The 21,431-nt window shown below is 44.2% G+C and overlaps 1 protein-coding gene across 1 annotated transcript in view; it reads left to right on the top strand.

The window, feature by feature from the left end:
• The window catches only part of PLK4 (polo like kinase 4), a gene marked incomplete in the record, with an annotated part of 949,915 nt that overhangs the window by 127,497 nt on the left and 800,987 nt on the right, over nucleotides 1-21,431 (top strand). The window contains 1 exon segment of the mRNA XM_044061753.1: nucleotides 15,120-16,134. Within this exon segment, the coding sequence (XP_043917688.1) occupies nucleotides 15,120-16,134 (1,015 nt within the window).

The raw sequence follows: 21,431 nt of genomic DNA, 5'->3' as shown, positions 1-21,431 counted from the left end.
GTGGCTGTTGGTTATCTGTTAACTCTTCAGGCAGTATACATTCCTTCAGAGAACAATCTAGTGACAAGACTGTCCGAGCAGGTCCAAAACACAGGGTTGTGAACGGTTGCCTCACAGAGATGTGTTTCTGGACATTGTCCATTGGTGGGGTATTGCACAGTTAGATATTTTTGCCTCCCCTCTGAACAGGAAGCTTCCTCTTTCCTGTTACAGTGCCATGCCAACTGGTGTGGAAGGCAGATGCCCTTTCTTTTCCTCGGAAGTGGATGTTTCTTCATGCTTTCTCTCCTCTTCCTCTCCTTCAAAGAGTCCTGAATCTGGCCAGAGGCAATCACCACAAGTTACCTCACCGGTTGGACCTCCTCACACAGGACAAGGGGTTTCTCATCCATTCTCACTCTTCAACTAACACTGTGGGTGATAGGGTTTTGATCCCTTTCAGGCACTTCTTTTTGGAGGACATGCTCAGGGTTTTACAGGAGGCAAAGAAACCCTGAGCCAGAAAATCTTGCATGCTCAAATGGAAAAGATTTTCTGTTTGGTGCCATGCTCATAACCAGGATCCTTTTTCAGTGGGTGTCCTTTTACTCCTCTCATTTGTTTGAGTTCCAGTCTGGCCTGGCCTATTTTGTGAAGGCCCATTTGTCATCATTCTTGCACGTTTGCCCTTGAATCCTCCTTTGGTTTCTCGTTTTGAGGACAAATAGTTTCTTAAAGGCGTCCTGCATATTAGGCCTCCAAAGAAACTTATTCTTGCTCATTGAGACCTTAATTTTGTTTTGGAAAAACTGACTCTGGCTCCATTTGATTCTGTATATACTGCTTCTTTGCAACATTGTATCTGGAAGGCTGTTTTGTTGCTGGCTCTTACTTTTGTTTGGAGAGTTTCTGAACTCCATTTCTTTATGGCCATTCCTCCTTTTTTGTTTTTTTCACAGGGACAGGGTGTCCCTTCGAACTGCAAGGTAGTAAATGAGTTGTCCTTGAATCAGTTGGTAAAACTCCCTTCCTTTTACCTTCTCCTCAGTGTGCTAGTGAGAGGTCCTGCATACATTGGATTTGCAAAGACAGCTCAGGTACTGTTTGGATAAAACTAGGACTTAATCGTAAGTCTGATCAGCTTTTTGTTTCCTTTCTTCCCAGGTCTTTGGGTTTGGCTGTTTCTAAGCAAACCATTTCTTCCTGGATGGCCATTTCTTCTTGCTGTTCTTTTCATGGCAAGTCTCTCTCTGCTTCTGTTAGAGCTCATTCCACTAGAGCTGTTGCCTCTTCTGGTGCCTTCTGTAAGGAGTCTGACATTAATTACATCCTTGAAGCTGCTACTTGGTCTTCATTGCATACCTTTACTAGGCATTATAAGCTGGATATGGTTTCTAGGGCCAGAGCAGGTTTTTGCTTGTGTGAGTTTGTTGAGGGCTCCACCTCCCATTCTGTTTTGTGTGCTTTTTTGCTCTCCCTTCTGTTCAGATTACTGCATCAGTGATATAGAAGGACATGGTATAGTTGTGTAAAATCTTACCATAACAGTAGATTTCCTTCGCTTCATTGTTGTAGTATTTCCTCCCGCCCTCCAACCCCCTCTTGTTTTTTTTTTTTTTATTATTTTTTTTTAAGATTTCCTTCTTTCTGAGGTTTTTCCCCCTGCATTTTTCCTTCTGGATGTGCCTGGATTAGTTTGTCCTAAGGAGACTGTTCTCTTCTGGGGACATTCAGTTCTGGGTCCCTTTTATGCCCTATGTTATGTGCGGGGAGTATACCTCTCAACTGTCCCTGATTTTGACTCAAATTTCAGCTATGTTCCCCTTAATCCTCTTAACACTGGTGCCTTTTGGACAAAAGATGGTGAATTATACTTAATAAATAATAACAATAGTTAAGAGCTGAATACTTATTTTACTTCAAGAAATGTATATTAATTCACATTCTCTAATTCTGTTAATGTCTCAAGTTAATAGAACTAATATTTTAAAAGTGTCCCTGACTGTCCCTGATCTTTTCTGGATTTGTCCCTGATTCTCTTGAGATGTCTCACTGATTGGTTGAGAGCAATGGCGGGGAGCATAGGTTTGACATACTGTACATACAAGATAATTAGGCTTTGGTAGACTGGCCGTGCTTCTGGCTGCCCTGGACAGGAGATCCCATCTGTTTAGAATACTGAACAATGAAGAGAAGGACATCTACTGTTATGGTAAGATTTTACACTACTGTACTTTCTGCTTGTTTTGGATACAAGCATTTATGTTGAGAGAAGCCTTTTAAAGTTTTAGGACATCTTTCAAAAGCTTTATCCAATGTTTTGAAATGATGACATTGAACTAGTTCAGATAGTTTTTGTGGCGTTGACACCATGATGTTCATCGTCCATACAGCTGCAGTCATAACAGATGGGTTCTGCTGCCGTCAGGCGGGTCCTCGGTCGGCCGAATTCCAAAGTCTAGGTCCGGCATCGGTTGTCGTCGCGTCTTCCCTGACGTCAGTGCGACAGGGTTATAAAAGAACCAGCCGACGCCATTTTCTTCAGTCTTTCTTGCCGTGCGGTGCCCGAAGCAGAAGCAGTTCGCAAGTGCCGGTCGGCCAGCTCCTGAGATTACGAAAAATTTGGAAACCGAAGTCTTCTTAAAAGCTAAGTACCCCGTTGGGGAAACTTTTCTTGCCTAAGACCGATGTAAGACAAAGTTAATAATTGTATTTCTTGTGGGAAGCAAATACCACATAAGGATTTCCATTCCCTCTGTATACCTTGTTTAGGCCCAGACCACGACGTCTCGGTCTGTCACTTTTGTGCTACCTTCAACAAACGCACTGTTAAGCGTCGGGCGGAGTTCGCCCAGCATTTTTTTGGGAAAGCATTTAACTATACCATGTCGTCGGATACTCTGACTCCTGTTTTGTCTAAAAAAACGCAAAGACAAGGACTGACACTCAAGGTCCGCGGCCTCTACGACCACGCCAAAGCCGACTACACGTGGTCCGGTTCTCAGTGAGGCACCTACGCACCCCCTGATTACCGATGACACATTTTTGGCGGTGTCTCCTGTACCCGAGGTCGCAGGCTCCTCGGCCCTCACCCCGACTACAGATACCGAAGCCACTCTTGGCGTTGAAACACAGAATGTGGACAGGTCCACCTCCACTCAAGGTGTCTTCAGACCTTCCTCTTCCTTCTCCATCAAGGCTTTCACCAAGTCTAAAGCATCCATGCACCCTAAAAGACCAGCTACACAGGGCCCATCTCCAGGCCCCATGCCTAAGAAACAGATGCTTAAAATGGCTGAGGATTTAATTACTCTAATCAGAGGTTCTCAGCCACCTCCGGACAAAAGGCCCAGAGTGGAGGAAGATTCCCCCTCCTCTGATCAGGGCTCCATTATTTCAGAACGCTCTGATCAGGAACAGTCTTACTCCCCTTTTGAAGACTCTGATGCAGAGGAGTCTATTCCTTCTGTATCCCCCCCCTGAGGATTACTCATTTGGTGAAACTCTGCATACCTTAAGGGAACACTTCCACTGGGAAGGCCAGGATTATTCAGATTCCAAGAAAAGGCTCAGGGAATTTCTTTTGTTACCCCAGCACAGGCCTCTGGCTATACCTCCTGTCTTGGACATCCTAGATGATGTTTACTCGGAGGCCTGCCTTAACCCGGACTCTCTACCGCCAGCTCCAGTTAAGCCTGACAGGTACTACAGGGTTCCTGACTCACACCAATTTCTTTACAAAAGCCATGCTGCTGACCTGGAAACCATCTCACAGGGGCCCAAGGGAGTTAAGGCTTCCATTGCCAAAAATCCACTGCCTTCCGAGAGAGATTCCAGATCCTTAGAAAGGTGGGGAAAAAGGTATATACCTCGGCTACCTTAACCATGAGAGCCTTAAACTGTCAGTTTCATATGCTAAAATACCAACAGTTTCTGTTATCTCAATTGAAAAGTAAAATGTCACAACCTGAACAACCAGACTTGAAGGAGTTGCAGGATTTGATCGTGAGTGCAGAACAAGTGGGTAAACATACCTTACAATGTGGTTTTGATGCTCTAGAGGCCTCATGTAGAGCTGCTGTTACAGGCTCAGTCATACGTAGGCATGCCTGGCTCAAGGAACAAGCCTTGCCTGATCATGTCAAAGCTATATTACTAGACGCCCCTCTTCAAAAGGATGTACTATTTGGGGCAAATGCTGAGGAAGTATTACGGAAAATGGAGGAAAAAGCTAAATCAATGCAAACTGTGAAAGAATTTCTGCAGGTTCAATCCCCACGTTTTAGTAGAAATTGGCCTTCCAAAAACTGATCCTTTCCTGCCACAGACAGACCCCAAAGAGGCAGATACAGGCGCCCGAGGGGCAGAGGACAATCACAAGGATCGTACAGAGGCAGACAATGGCAAGCTCCTACACAAAGAGGTGGTGAGGACAACTCACAATCTTTCAGAAAGCAGACCCAATGACTTTCCCTTTGCAGGCCAACCAGGTCTCAAATGGCAGCCCCTTAGGAGGAAAGCTGGCACTATTCTCCAAAAATTGGCATGTTGTCACAAAGGACAAATGGATCCTGGACATTATAAACAGAGGCTACAAATTCCATTTTCATACCCTTCCAAAAATGAGAGGCATGCCAAACCTGCCACACAATCAAAGGGCAGAGGCACAAAAGCAAATTTCAGATCTTATAAACATGAAAGCTATTCAAGAGGTACCTACACACGAACAAGGTCAATGTTTTTATTCCAGGCTATTTCTGGTGCCAAGGAAGGGAAAAGATTGGAGACCTATTTTGGATCTTTCCATCCTAAACACATTCCTACTCGTACCAAAATTCAAGATGCTCACTCTACAGCAACTTCTTCCCATGCTGGGCAAGGAGTCTTGGCTGGTAACATTGAACCTCAAGGAGGTATACCTGCATGTCCCAATCAGACAAAATTGCAGAAGATACCTCAGATTTCTTGCAGGTTCAACCCATTATCAATTCTCTGCATTGCCCTTTGGCTTATCTACTGCGCCCAGAGTTTTCACGAAATGCCTGGCATCAGTAATTGCCTACTGCAGACTTCAAGGGATACAAATATACCCTTATTTGGACGACTGCCTGATCCAAGCGGACAGCAAGCACATTCTTCTGAAACATCTGGCTCATGTAATAATGTTATTAAACTCTCTGGGATGCACAGTCAACAAAGAGAAATCAAGGCTAATACCCTCTCAGAATATAATTTTCCTGGGTGCCAATTTGGACACAAACACCCAGATGGCCTACCTCACGCCAGAGAAGCAGGGGCAAGTAATTCAATATTTCAGAACACTGGCAAATTGCACCAGGCTGACTGCAAGGAAAATCCTGCAGGCTCTGGGATTCATGACATCTTGCATCTTACTAATCCCATGTGCAAAGCTGCACATGAGAAAACTACAATGGTACCTGAAAAACATATGGTTTCAACACAGTCACAGTTTGGAAACAATAATACCACTAATTCCATGTCTGCAAAAGGAATTTCTGTGGTGGGCTCAAGCATGTCAAACAAACACAGGTCTTCCATTCAGCAAGCCTCAAGCAAATCAAGCCATCACAACAGACGCCTCTGACTACGCCTGGGGGGGCGCACATGACATACGGTGCATTCAGGGCAAATGGTCCAAAAAAGAAAAGCACCTTCACATCAATCAAAAAGAAGTGCTAGCAGTAATAAATGCTATTATAGCTTTCAAGGACCTTCTACAACCAGGTCAACTATTGATAAGAACGGACAACACCACAGTTATGTGGTACATAAACAAGCAGGGAGGAACACATTCTTATCCCCTATGCAGACTGGCCATGTCACTTTGGAACATGGTCATGGACTTACAAATAGAACTAAAAGCACAGTACTTGCCAGGCAAGGAAAACACGCTGGCAGACAACCTAAGCAGGAATATGACAGATCCACACGAATGGAAGTTGCATCCAAAAGTTTTTACAGAAATAATACAAGAATGGGGAAGGCCAGACATAGAACTCTTTGCCTCCCACAAAAATCATCAATTGACAAAATTCTGCTCGAGGATCTTCCATCCAAAGGCCTGGAGGCTCTCTCTTTCAGTTGGACATCAATGACAGTTTATGCCTTCCCGCCTCTTCCTCTGCTGCCCAAAGTCCTATTGAAGACCAGAGCAGACAGACCAAAGATGATCCTCATTGCTCCGGACTGGCCAAGGCAACACTGGTACCCACTCCTGAGGAGCCTGACGCATTCCCCTCCATGGACCCTGCCTCTAATGCCTCTTCTTCTGACTCAGCACTGCTTCAAAACTCTTCACAGTCAGCTAAAAGCACTCAATCTAGCCGCATGGAAGATTCCTTAGCATCACAGCAGGCCCTACTCTCCAAGGAGGTGCAGGATGTCATTTTGGAGGCCAGAAGGCCATCAACTAGAAAAGCTTATTTCGCAAAATGGAAACGTTTTTGTGTCTGGAATGAGAAAAAGGGCCAGAACCCTGGAAAACTGAATTTACCTCAAATACTACAATATTTGGCTGAACTGCTAAGCAGTGGACTTTCGTTCTCCTCCATCAAAATCCATGCCTCAGCCATTTCTGCAGAATACAACACAGATCCTCCTTTATTCTCTCACCCTCTTTTAAGACAGTTCCTCAGAGGGGCTAAGAATTTAAGACCTCCAAGGAAACAACCAATACCTGTTTGGGATCTCAATTTCATTCTGGAAAAAACTGACTTTGCCTCCTTTTGAGCCAGCTGCCTCATCAGATTTGCAATATTTGTCCTTGAAAACAGCTTTCCTTCTGGCTATCACTTCAGCTCGTAGAGTTTCAGAACTACAGGCTCTCATGGCTGTTCAGCCTTTTATCATCTTCCATCAGGACAGAGTTTCCTTACGAACCAACCCGTCCTTTATGCCTAAAGTGGTATCCAGGGTAGCTTTAAATCAGGCCATACATTTACCTACTTTTTATCCCAATCCTCAAAACAAAGGAGAGATTACTACATTCCTTGGACATCCACAGGCTACTGCGTTATTATTTGGACAGAACAAAACCTTTCAGAAAATCAGAACAGCTCTTTGTGGCCTATGCGGTAGGAGCTCAAGGAAAACCAATTTCCAAACAGGCAATCTCAAAATGGATAGCCCACTGCATACGCTTTTGCTATTCCTTTCATGGCAAAACTGTACCTACAGGCATTAGAACTCATTCCACCAGGGCCACAGCCACATCTGCAGCCTTCCTCAGAGGAGTTCCTACCAAGGATATTTTGGAAGCAGCCACTTGGAGTTCTGTGCATACCTTCTCCAAACACTACAACCTACCATTATACTCCAAATCTGGAGCAGGCTTTGCCACTGCAGTCTTGCAGGGCATTTTGGCTCCTCCTAGATGTCCTTCAAGGATGCATCTGCAGTCCTTACAAATGGGTTGTCCTGTCGTCAGGCAGCCCTTCGGTCGGCCGGATTCCAAAGTCTGGGTCTGGCCTCGGCTGGTGTCGCCTTCACCCGACGTCATAGCGGCAGTTATTCGGGTATAAAGGCATCAGCCGACGCCATTTTCCCCAGTCTTTCTTGCCGCGTGGCGCCCGAAGCAGAAGCTGTTCGCAAGTGCGGTCGGTCAGAACCAGAGATTACTCCGAATACTGCTTCAAGACTTCTAAAAGCTAAGTACCCCGTTGCGGACTCTTTCTTGCCTCAGCCGATGTCAGAAAAAGTGAATAACTGTTTAACTTGTGGGAAACAAATACCTCATAAAGATTTCCACTCTTACTGCTTACCTTGTCTAGGCCCAGACCACGACTTCGCAGCTTGTCTAGCCTGTGCTTCTTTTAACCGGCGGACGCTTAGACGTCGGTCGGAGTTTGCTGAGGAGTTTTTCGGATTTTGCTTATATTATGCCGTCGGATCCTCCGACTTAAATATCTAAAAAGCGCAGGAAAAGGACCGACACTCGCGGTCCGCGGTTTCGGCCGAAACCGGCGGTTAAGCTTCCGCGAGTGTCTCGGTTTCGGCTGAAACCGAGCAAGCGGTTCCTCCTTCAGCCGAAAACTTTCCTTCTGCCGAGGCCTCTTCCAACCTCGTGGAATCGGCTTCTGATATCCCTCCTGCTGTTACAGTTTCTCAGGAATTATCAGACACTATTCCCTTGGATACTTCAACCCCTGCACGTGGAGCTGCTAGGCCACCTGCAGCCATGTCCATTAAGGCCTTTGCCAGGGCTAAAGCAGCTAAAACTACTAAATCTGTGCCTGCTAAGCCCTCCTCTCACAGGCCTAGCTCTAGTTCACAAATGCTTAGTTTAGCAGAGGATCTCATTTCTTTAATCCGAGGATCCCAACCTCAACCAGACAGGACCTCTCACCTGCCTCCAGAGAAGAGGTCTAGAGCAGAGCCCCCTGAGCCAGTGTCTACAGATGATTCCTCTGATGACTCAAATGGTACAGACCCTCCAGAGGCCCCATACTCCCCTTATGAAGACTCTGATGGTGAAGAGTCCATTCCTTCTGCCTCTCCGCCTGAGGAATTTTCCTTTGGGGAAACCTTGCATGCTATGAGGGAACAATTTCAGTGGCAGGGCCAGGATTTTTCAGACTCCAGAAAAAGGCTTAGAACCTTTCTGCATTTACCACAACATAGGCCTTTAGCCACACCTCCAGTTCTTTCTGTTGTAGATGATGCATTTAATGGTGCTTGTACTGCTCCTGATTCTCTGCCTCCTGCCCCTGTTAAGCCCGATAGATACTACAGGGTCCCGGACACACATTACCACTTGTATAAGGCTCCCCTTGCAGATCCAGAAACTATATCCCAAGGACCTAAGGCTGTAGCAGCCACCTCTGCCAAAAACCCCCTCCCCTCTGAAAGGGAATCCAGATCCTTAGAGAGATGGGGTAAAAAAGTTTACACTTCTGCTACTCTTTCAGCTAGGGCCTTGAACTGTCAATTTCACATGATGCAGTATCAAGAATTTTTGCTAGATCAGTTAACCAAAAAAGTATCCTCAGATGAAACAGTAGACAAAAAAAATATGTGCAGGAAATGGTACATAACATTCAACAAGTCAGTAACCATTCCCTAAAATGCGGCTATGATGCACTGGAGGCTTCCTTTAGATCAGCCATGACTGGCACAGTATCAGAAGGCATGCATGGCTAAAAGAACAGGCCTTACCAGACCATGTCAAATCAAAATTATTAGATGCTCCTATGGATAAGATCAATTTGTTTGGCTCTCCTGCACAACAAGTACTGAAGAAGATGGAAGAGAAGGCAAAATCTGTCCAAACAGTAAAAGATTTCTTACAGGTCCAACCTCCGAGGTTTAGCAGGAATTGGCCCTCCAAGAATTGGTCCTTTCCAGACTCCTCCAGAACTCAGAGGGGCAGGAATAGGCGTTCAAGAGGCAGAAGCCAATCCAGGGGTGCTTACAGAGGACGTCAGTGGCAGGGCAACAACCAGCGAGGCACAGCCACAGACACAACCACCACCACAACTACAGGTCAATCACAGTGACTTGGTTCTGGCACCGCCTACCAGGGAACAACTGCAAGCACCCTTAGGCGGAAGCTAGCCTTATTTACGACAAACTGGCATTACATCACAAGAGACAAGTGGATTTTGCAGATAATAGACCAAGGTTACAGGTTTCACTTCCATACTCTACCAGGGAAGAGAGGAATGCCAAACCTACCTCCAAATCAAAAGACAGAAGCACTAAAACAAATATCCCAATTATTAAGGATGAGAGCTGTAGAAAAGGTACCATCTATGGAGCAAGGGAAGGATTTTACTCCAGACTCTTCCTTGTACCAAGAAAAGAAGGCAAATGGAGACCTATTCTCGACCTGTCCGCTTTTAAACACATTCCTCATTGTTCCAAAATTCAAAATGCTGACCCTACAGCAGCTTCTTCCCATGCTGGGCAAGGAGTCTTGGCTGGTGACTCTAGATCTCAAGGAGGCATACCTGCACGTCCCCATACGACCAAACTGCAGAAGATACCTCAGATTTCTTGCAGGATCAGAGCATTATCAATTCTCAGCATTGCCCTTTGGCTTATCTACTGCGCCCAGAGTGTTCACGAAATGCCTGGCATCAGTAATTGCTCATTGCAGGCTTCAGGGAATCCAAATCTACCCATACCTGGATGACTGCCTGATACAAGCGGACAACAAAAGCAAACTAGCAGAAGATTTACAAAGGGTCATTTATCTGCTACAAGCCCTGGGATACACAGTCAATACAAAAAAGTAAAAACTGATACCATCCCAGAGAATAACCTTTTTGGGTGCAGAGTTGGACACATCAAGGCAAATGGCATTCCTAACAGTAGAAAAACAGGAGCTACCTCTCTACTTCTTGGCCTTAACAAAACAGAACCGTCTGACAGCAAGAAAAGTTCTGCAAGCCTTGGGCTTCATGGCATCCTGCATAATATTGGTTCCTCATGCCAGACTGCATATGAGAAAACTACAGTGGTACCTAAGGAATTTATGGTCTCAACACAAGCACAGCTTGGAAACCCAGATTCCCATTATTCCATGCCTGAAGCAAGAATTCCTATGGTGGGCTCAGGCTTGTCAATCAAACACAGGATTGCCTTTTCACAGTACTCAACCAAGCCAAACCATCACGACAGACGCCTCAGACCTCTGTTGGGGGGCACACATGCTGGACAAGTGCATACAAGGCTTATGGTCTCAAAACCAGCTGCACCTACACATAAATCTAAAGGAAATGCTGGCAGTAAAACTGGCAATTCAGGCATTCAGACCATTCCTTCAACAAGGTCTATTAATGATAAGGACAGACAACACCACAGTTATGTGGTACATCAACAAACAGGGAGGCACACACTCATATCCTCTTTGCCGGATGGCACTGGATCTCTGGAATGTGGCCCTGAGCTACAACATTCAGTTAAAAGCAATTTTTGTACCAGGAAAAGAAAACATTCTAGCAGACATTTTAAGCAGGACTACCACGGATGCCCACGAATGGATGCTGCATCCGGACATCTTCAAAACCATTACAAGAAAATGGGGACTCCCAGAAATAGACTTATTTGCATCCCCACGCAATCACCAACTACAGAAATTCTGCACAAGGACGTACCACCCACTTGCTTGGAAGGTGGACTCCCTATCCTTCAGTTGGAAAAACCTGACAGCATATGCATTCCCATCACTTCCTTTGATGCACAAAGTGCTATTGAAGATCAAAGAGGACCGTCCAAGGATCATTCTGATAGCTCCAGACTGGCCAAGGCAACATTGGTATCCATTACTGAGGAGCATGTCTCGGGAACAAATATGGCCACTACCCCTGGTTCCCTTGCTGTTAACACAGAACAACTACAACAATCTGCATCCAAACCTGAAAACTCTGCAGCTGACTGCCTGGAACATTGCATAAGACCAATTAACCCAAATTTATCCCAAAGGGTTAAAGACATTATCCTTGAGGCTCGCAGACCCTCAACAAGAAAAAAATTATTCAGCAAAATGGAAAAGATATCTCATTTGGAGTACTGAAAAGGAGAAGATGTGTCGCTGGTAAACATAGCCAACATTCTGGAATACTTGGCAGAGCTCTTCCACACAGGCCTGTCCTATTCCTCCATCAAGATTCATGCATCAGCTATTTCAGCAGAATACGACTTGGATCCTCCTGTCTTCTCACATCCTCTGCTCAGACAGTTTCTGAGAGGAATTAAAAATGTAAAGCCTCCTAGGAAGCCACCATTACCAGCATGGGACTTGAACTTTGTGCTAGAAAAATTGATACTTCCTCCTTTCGAACCAGCAGCAACAGCAGAATTACAATACTTATCATGGAAGACTGCTTTCCTGCTGGCAATCACTTCAGCAAGAAGGGTATCTGAACTTCAGGCATTAATGGCAGTGCAACCCTTCCTGATCTTCCATCAAGATAGAGTGTCCATGAGAACAAATCCTTCCTTTATGCCTAAGGTGGTTTCCAGAGTTTCTTTAAATCAGGCTATCCACCTACCTACATTCTTCCCAAACCCACAGAACAGGGGAGAAAGACTGCTACATACCTTGGATGTACATAGACAATTACGCTACTACCTGGACAGGACCAAGGGCAATAGAAAAACTGACCAGCTACTGGTAGCATATGCAACAGGAAGGGAAGGAAAAGCAATTTCAAAACAGACAATCTCCAAGTGGATAGGAAATTGCATTAGATTTTGTTACTCCTACCATGGAAAGAAAACTCCAGAGAACATCAGGCCTCACTCTACAAGGGCAACAGCCACTACCACAGCCTTCTTACGAGGAGTGGCTACCAAGGACATTTTAGAAGCTGCTACTTGGAGCTCCGTGCATACATTTGCCAAGCATTATAATTTACCTTTATACTCTAGATCCCGAGCAGGCTTTGCCACTGCTGTCTTGCAAGGGATCCTAACTACACCATAACTTTATTCGTCCACCTCCCCCAGTTTGGCTATGGTATTCTACCCATTTGTAAGGACTGCAGATGCATCCTTGAAGGACATAGTACAGTTTTGTACCTGCCATAAATGTAGATGTCCGATAGGAATGCATCTGCAGTCAGGATTACCCACCCGCCTTCCCCTCTGTGGTGCTCCTAGGGTATTTGCCCATCTTATAGCTAGCTGGGGCAGTCTATTATGGTGTATTTGTTTGTATATATGTACATACATGCTTATTTTTTGTGTTTGCTCTCTACTATTTGGAATCATTGGCATTTATCCAAATTTAGCCTTCCAAGAGGGCACCTGGCATCTGGGGCAAGAAACACTGAGGAAAATGGCGTCGGCTGATGCCTTTATACCCGGATAACTGCCGCTATGACATCGGGTGAAGGCGACACCAGCCGAGGCCAGACCCAGACTTTGGAATCCGGCCGACCGAAGGGCTGCCTGACGACAGGACAACCCATTTGTAAGGACTGCAGATGCATTCCTATCGGACATCTACATTTATGGTAGGTACAAAACTGTACTTTCCACCTAGTGCCTACCACTCCTTTCTTAGCTTTGGGATTTTACCCATCTGTTATGACTGCAGCTGTATGCACGATGAACATAGTACAGTTTTGTACCTACCATAAATGTAGATGTTCGAGTGCTAATACAGCTGCAGTCCAGGTTTCCCTCCCTCCTTCCCCTCTAGGGGTATTCTTTTATGGTGTATTTGCTTGCAACCACTGTTTTTTGATTATATTGCATTGCATTACTACATAATTTTATGTATTGCCTTCCTTCTGGGGGCACCTGACATCTGGGGCAAGAAAAACTGAAGAAAATGGCGTCAGCTGGTTCTTTTATACCCCTGTCGCACTGACGTCAGGGAAGAGATGACGACAACCGACGCCGGACCTAGACTTTGGAATTCGGCCGCCCGAGGACCCGACTGATGGCAGGAGAACCCATCTGTTATGACTGCAGCTGTATTAGCACTCGAACATCTACATTTATGGTAGGTACAAAACTGTACTTTTTTACACCTGGCCTTTGTAACATATACTCTGAAATATGGACATGCTGATGAGGGAATGGGTGAGCCTGCAAGTTGCCAGTAGGTTTGCATGCGCATTGTGTGTATGTGTATGAACTTATTCTGTGAGGGACTGGGACTGCATTCAGGACTGGCTTTCTACTTTATGCTGACTGAGCTTCAGGATGGGACTCTAGGTTCCCTGTCCTGTGGAAGATAACACAAGTGTTGAAAAATGATTGTATGAATTGTGAGCACATTCATCATTATTAATGTTGTTGGAAAGCTTTGCTTAGAACATCCATAAGTTGCTCTAGAGCTGTTATTGTCATGAAAATGTTTATTACATTCACGCCTATCGTGCCTTTTTTGTATACTTCCATTTAACACCCGTAGCTCTTCATGGTATCCTGACTTTTTGAAGGGACTGGAAGCAGCTTCTTTAACTAAACAATGTATCATCTATTAATAAGTGGCATAATAATGGGCAATGTTTTAGTAAAAACTGACGTAAAGATTAATATAAAATGACCAGCAGTTGAGATATTAATGACTATCCCTTATCATTCATTTTTTCAAATTTGTATTCGTAGTTAAGTAACCAAGATTTCTATATCTTAGTGAGGAACTTGGTGCAAATTTTTATGGTGGGAGACAGAAAAAAATATATTATCCCCATTCCCATGTTATACAGAATAATTGAGAGACTGCTGTTTGTCATATTACCCTATGCACATTAGTATTTCCAAAACCAAGTGACTTAAAAGCTAGTGCATGGCGTTAGGCAAAATCTTACATTATGTTAAAGAAAACTGTCATTGATATTTGCACTTTAAGTTGTACGGAATTGGAAATGTTCAGTATTTATTTTGTGTGGTATTTCAGCTAAGCATACATGTTCATGTTGTTGTTGGTCTTTCGGCTTTTCCCGGTTAGGGGTCGCCACAGCGAAACTCCTGTCCGCTAATGATTGGCAGTAGATTTTCACGAACGCCGAGGTGCCAGCTCGACATCCAACCTTCAACGAAGGCACGCCCATTTACGCATGTCTTTTGAACGCCCATCCAATCGCGGGGAGAACATGCAGACTCCACACAGAAGGCACTCCCCGCACTTCAGTCGAGAATCGAACGGGAGAACCTCTTGCTGTGAGGCAACAACGCTACCGCATGTTCATACTTTTTGTAAATAACTCTGTAAACACTCAGAAAGGAATTTCTTGCTGTTTTGTGAAAGGTAAAGTCTGACTTAAAATTGCTCTGACATAGTTTCTAATATATAAAAAGTTGTTTATAAAGTGTTAGAGAAATATATAGTTCTTGGTTTGCAAGACAATGTTACAGCATTTATGTAAAGATTGTGGCTGCACTGGTTTGTTATCTCTACAAAGAGCTTTTTTTTTTTGGTTTGTTACTTTAAAGAACACCGGTAACACTGCTTCTTGTACAGTTTTAATAGTATTTACTGTTCACAAGATATTTACATTTGTTTGGCTTCTGCATTTTGACTATTTTTCTGAAAATGCTTTGGAATGTGTGGAAGTATGTAGACTGTTACACATGTGACATTCCTCAGCTGAGATATGAAGGAATTAATAATGTTCATGTTCTGTGATATTTATTTATTTATGTATTTATTTTATTTAAAGCTCGGAATTTTATGCATCAGACTGTCACTGGGATGCTTTATTTGCATTCACATGGAATATTGCACAGAGATCTCACCCTGTCAAACCTTCTGCTCACCAGCAACATGAATATTAAAATTGCTGACTTTGGTTTAGCTACGCAGCTTCGAATGCCCAACGAAAAGCATTTTACCATGTGTGGCACTCCAAATTACATTTCACCAGAGATTGCCACTCGGAGTGCACATGGACTGGAATCTGATGTATGGTCTCTAGGATGCATGTTCTACACATTTCTTGTTGGGCGACCTCCATTTGATACAGATGCAGTAAAGACCACTCTTAATAAAGTTGTCCTTGCAGATTACAAAATGCCATCATTTGTATCACAGGAAGCACGAGACCTAATTTACTCACTGCTTCGTAAGAACCCTGCAGATCGTATAAGCCTTTCATCTGTTTTAGATCATCCATTTATGACAAAAAATTCATTGTTTAGAAGAGGTCCAAATTCTGTAGAAGACTCTTTAGACAGCGGACATGCCACAATTTCAACAGCCTTTACTGGTGCTACAACCTCTTCCAGTAGTACTAGTAGTCGCTTGCCAGAAAGGACAAAGCAGTTAGTCTCTCAGGCACTCCCTAATAAATTCAGTGTATTTCCAGCACAAGTTAAGAAGCCAGGTAGTGCATCTTCTCTTGACAGTGACTGTTCTACAGAAAGAGGAAGACAACTGACATCCAAAAGAGAGACTGTGAGGGGGAGGAACATGCACAATACTGAAGAGGAAGAAAGTAGACCTCACTCTCGGTACTTGAGAAGGGCTCACTCCTCTGATCTCTCTAGTACAACACACAGCCAGACCCAGGGAAATACAAACATTGAACGATGTCATTCAGTAGAAGTCCTCACTAAATCGATTCATTCGGGAATTGTTGGTAATGAAGAGCCTTTTTCTTCTGTGACCATCTATAGTGAAAACCCTCAGGAGTTGCTTGAAAGACAGACTTCACCTCCTGTCAGAGAAAAAGCCAAGTAAGTATAGTTTCACTTTTTGTGATTCTTTGTATTATTTGCTTTTGTTTTTGATACAAAAAAATTGCAAATCAGTTCAGTGAAAATATTTTAACTAATTAGTTGTTCATAATTAGTGACTTCAGATATTGTTGTGCTAATTTAAGTTAAAACCTTAGTCTGATGTTTTTTAGAGATTGCTGTTTTTCATTGCAAACGCAAGTTTAAAAATCCATCCCCAACTCACATTTTATTCTCGACTATGCTGTTATGTTTTATTATACTAATGTCATGACTTCTCATCCTACCATTGTCATTTTTGGTTTTCAGCAATATATTGCAGTGGGCCCTTTTTTTGTTTCTCCTTTTGGGATCTTTATTTCAGACAGCTCTGTTTGTTAGCATTGTACAGATCAAATGTCTGTCATTCCTCTCACTTGTGATTCTGTACTAGTCACTGTCATAATAATGTAATATGTTCATCATATTGATCACTGCCGCAAAAGCCTTAATGAGTTTTTTGTGTTGTGTTTGGTCTTAATCTGAAGTTAAAGCTATTAATTTAAGGTATTTTTTAGACTATAATGCTTTTGGGGTTCTGTGCTGAACCTAGGTAATGTCCTTCCATTTCTCTGTTGTAGTATTCCTTACAATTGGGATTCCTGCCGAGGGCAGCCCGATATCCGGCCAGTATACCAAAACCTTTAGGTTACTAAGGGTATGCTGTATGTCATACATATGCTGCTTGTGTACAGTGTAGGGCAGTGGTCTCCAACCTTTATTGCACCATGGACTGGTTTCATGTAAGACATGTTTCCAAGGACTGGCCATGCCGCTCATAATAAGCAAGCGATATTGCCCGACAGGGTGTGTGTTAATGTGTAATTAATGCCCGTCTAGGGGTATTATGAGACCCGATGCTGCAAGCGGATTACCTCTATACCCCTAGAAGTATGTTAATTACACATCAACACGCACCTTGGAGGGCATTATTTCACTTGGGGTACAGTGATTTTACCCATACTATTTTAAGGAAGTTGTGTCATGAGTAATGTTAATAACTCCATTCAAGCAACAATAAAATAAATATACTATGAAACTGCAAAGTTTGCAGTCTATCCACTGTCTAACTGGCCCACATGCAGCGTAATTAACAATTTACAATGAGTGACTTATGAAAACAAAGTTAGGTTTAATCATGTACCTTTCACACACAAACTCCTTCACGATGCCCATTGTTTACCTTTACACATACTTTTGTGATGGCATTCCTCTGTTAGAAACCTAACTGCAGGGTACAAGAACCTCCTTCACACTGACAAAACTAAAACTGCATCTAAAGATAAGACACCTCACTACTTCCTATCTTCAGAGTGGAACAAAATGACTAGAGAGCAGACAACTTAATAACACATCTTACAAAACAGCTGTTCAGATTCTTTCTCTGGAATACCTTGCCATGAAACATGTGTGATCAAACCAGATAATGTTATGTAGTCCAATCTCGCCTACATTCTTACCTGTGGGTTCGGAGCTGAATATCGGCTCCGACTCGGCCAAACTTTTCTAGCTCAAAGTCTTTTATTGGCTGCGCTAAGCAGGTATCCCATGCTGCACTGCTCCATATCCCCAAATCTCGTTTGCCGCTCGTGTAGCTCGGACGTGGTCTCTCTCTTGGCTGTGGCTAAGTACCCTTTTTTCTTGTTATTCTGAGAAAACTTGTTACAAACAAAAAGATATTTTAATAGCTGTTTCTAATTGGTGTTGTGTTGGTATTTCTGTAGTGTGATTGTGGTTTGTGGTATCCCCTAGCTGTTCTATCGGGCTAGGCCCGTTTTAGTTAGAGGACCTAGTCCTCCCCTCTTGTCTTGTGTTGTTTCTCTTCTAAAACCATTTGAGTTAGAGGTTTTAGTGTCTGTTTCCCTTCTGTGTACGTCGTTAAAAAAAAAACGTTTTAGTTAAGAGGTTTTTAGCCCTAGTCATCTCAGTGTGTGTACCTTCTAAGGATTGTGTGTTGTGTAAAAACTTGTTCCCGCGCTTAGTGGTGATGTCCTTCAAGAATGCAACTGCAGTCATAACATGTGGGTTGTCCTGCCTCAGGCAGCCCTCGGTCGGCCGGATTCCAAAGTCTGGGTCCGACGTCAGCTGATATCGCATTTCTCTCCGTCAGAGCGGCTGGAGTATATAAGCATCAGCCAACGCCATTTTCTCCAGTCTTTCTTGCCGCGCGGTGCCCGAAGCAGAAGCAGTTCGCAAGTGCCGGTCGGTCAGCTCCTGTATTCTCTGATACGAAGTCATCAAAAGCTAAGTACCCGTTGGGACCTTTTCTTGCCTCAGCCGATGTCAGAAATTACTGAAAAGTTAACAGTTGTCTTTTTTGTGGTAAACAAATACCTCATAAGGATTTCCACTCTTACTGCCTCCCTTGCCTGGGCCCAGACCACGACGTCTCGGCCTGTGTAGCCTGTGCTCGCTTCAAGCGCACTCTCAGGCGCCGGGCGGAGTTCGCTGAAGACTTTTTCGGCGATAAATTTGCTTATACCATGCCGTCGGATCTTCCGACGCCATAAACTCCCAAAAAGCGAAAAGACCGGGACCGACATCCTCGGCCCGCGTCTACTACCGACTCCACGCCAAAACCTAGCGCGAGTGCTAGGCCCTCTGAGACGGTCTCTCCACCGCTCCGAACCGACGACTCCGATTCCAGACATTACTCCGACGCCAGTTATAGATTTTCCTCCGGATACCGAAACCGAGGAGATGCCCGAGACCATTGCTGTAGATAAGGTCACTCCTGCACGTGGAGCTGCCACGCCTCCTATGGCCATGTCTATTAAGGCCTACACTAGGGCTAAGGCAGCCAGCAAAACAAAGCATATTACTTCAAGATCCTTACCTCAGCCGACTCCAGAGACACAAATTATGTCCATGGCTGCTGATTTAATTTCCATGATTAGAGGTTCACAGACCCATCCAGAGAGCCTCCCAGCCTCCTCCTGATAAAGGCCCGGGTTGAACCCTCTGACCCTACTCCTTCAGATGAAGACTCTGAGGCTCTGTCCACTCTGATAGCCAGGAAGAGCTCTTCCAGACCTATGAGGACTCGATGCAGAAGATTCCATCCCTTGCCTCCCTCCTGAGGATATTTCCTTTGGGGAAGTTCTGCACACCATGAGGAACATTTCAAGTGGCAGGGCCAAGAATATTCTGATTCCAGGAAACGCCTTAGGACTTTCCTTAAGAAGCCTCAGCACAGGCCCTTAGCTATTCCTCCTGTACTTGGATGTTCTGGATGATTTGTATTCTGATTCTAGTGCTACCCCTGATACTCTCCCTCCTGCACCAGCCAAGCCAGACAGGTATTACAGGGTCCCAGAAACTCATTCCCATTTATTCAGGGCCCATATTGTGGATTTGGAAACTATTTCACAGGGGCCTAAAGGAGTTTCAGCCTCCACCTCTAAAAATCCTTTGCCCTCCAACAGGGAGGCAAGGTCTTTAGAGAGATGGGGTAAAAACGTTTACACTTCCACTACTTTATCTATGGGAGCTTTAAATTGCCTTTTTCATATGTTCCAATATCAGGATCATCTCTTAGAAGATTTACAAAAAGCACTAGCTTCTCCTGATCCTTTAGACAGGAAGACTTTGCAGGAAGCTGTACATAACACTCAGCAAGTAAGCAATCACTTCCTGCAGTGTGGATATGATGCACTGGAAGTTTCATGTAGGGCAGCTATGACAGGGGCAGTGATGCGAAGACATGCTTGGTTAAAAGATCAACCTCTACCAGATCATGTAAAAGCAAAACTTCTGGATGCACCTTTGGAAAAGAACAAGCTTTTTGGTGCAAATGCTAAGGATATGCTAAAGACCATTGAAGAAAAAGCAAAATCAGTTCAAACTGTAAAGGATTTCCTCCAGGTTCAACCCCCCAGATTCAGTAGGAACTGGCCTTCAAAAACTGGTCCTTTCCTAATCCAGAAAAGTTTCAAAGGGGTAGAACAGGCGTGGCGAGGAAGAGGCCAATACAGAGGCCCTTACAGGGGCGTCAATGGCAGCCAGGAAACCAAAGAAGTGGACGAGGGGTTTCTCCTGCCCAACAACCACAATCTCAATGACTTTCCTCTACTACACCTACCAGGGAACAACTAGAAGCTCCCTTGGGGAAAATTATCTCTGTTTGCAGAAAACTGGCACAGACTGACAAAGGACAAATGGATTTTGGACATTATAGACCGAGGGTACAGGTTTCATTTTCATACCCTGACAAGAAAACAAGGCATGCCAAATCTACCACAACATCAAAGGGCAGAGGCTATCAAGCAAATCTCTCTGCTAGCTCAAATGAAAGCAATAGAAAGAGTTCCACAACAAGAACAGGGATTTTACTCAAGACTGTTCCTTGTTCCAAGAAAAGAAACTCAATGGAGGCCAATACTGGACTTGTCCTCATTAAACACCTTTCTCATAGTACCAAAGTTCAAAATGCTGACTCTGCAGCAACTCCTTCCTATGCTAGGCAAGGAGTCGTGGCTGATTACTCTGGACCTCAAGGAGGCATACCTGCATGTCCCTATCAGACACAGTTGCAGAAGATACCTCAGATTTCTTGCAGTGCCAGAGCATTATCAATTCTCAGCATTGCCATTTGGCTTATCTGCTGCGCCCAGAGTGAAAATGCCTGGCTTCAGTAATTGCTCATTGCAGGCTCCAGGGTATACAAATTTACCCGTACCTGGACGACTGCCTCATACAAGCGGACGACAAACTGATGTTGACAAAAAATCTGGAATATGTCATACGATTACTTCAAGCTCTGGGATACACAGTCAACTTCCAAAAGTCAAGACTGCAGCCATCCCAGCAAATAATCTTCTTAGGAGCCAAACTAGACACAGCCTCTCAAATGGCTTACCTGACAGAAGACAAGCAAGAGAAGTTAACTCAATACTTCAAAGATTTAGCAAAACTCACCCAGATGACTGCAAGGAGATTCCTACAGGCCCTGGGTTACATGGCATCCTGCATTCTACTGGTTCCATTAGCAAAACTACACATGAGAAAGCTTCAATGGTACCTAAAAAGCGTTTGGTCTCAGCACAGCAACAACTTGGAGACAATCATACCACTCATTCCATGCTTACAAAAGGAATTCCTATGGTGGGCTTCGGTGAGCAAGGAAAATACAGGTTTGTCATTCAAAAAACCACAGATAACACAGACCATGACTACAGACGCCTCAGACCTCGGATGGGGGGCGCACATGGAAGGCTGATGTATACAAGGACAATGGTCTCCAAAGGAAACACATCTGC

Source organism: Protopterus annectens, chromosome 2.part0 (genome assembly GCF_019279795.1).
Source record: "Protopterus annectens isolate FY-2018-M chromosome 2.part0, PAN1.0, whole genome shotgun sequence".
NCBI lineage: Eukaryota > Metazoa > Chordata > Ceratodontiformes > Protopteridae > Protopterus > Protopterus annectens.
The sequence above is the reverse complement of the archived record's forward strand: the minus strand, read 5'-3'. Positions and strand labels throughout refer to the sequence as shown.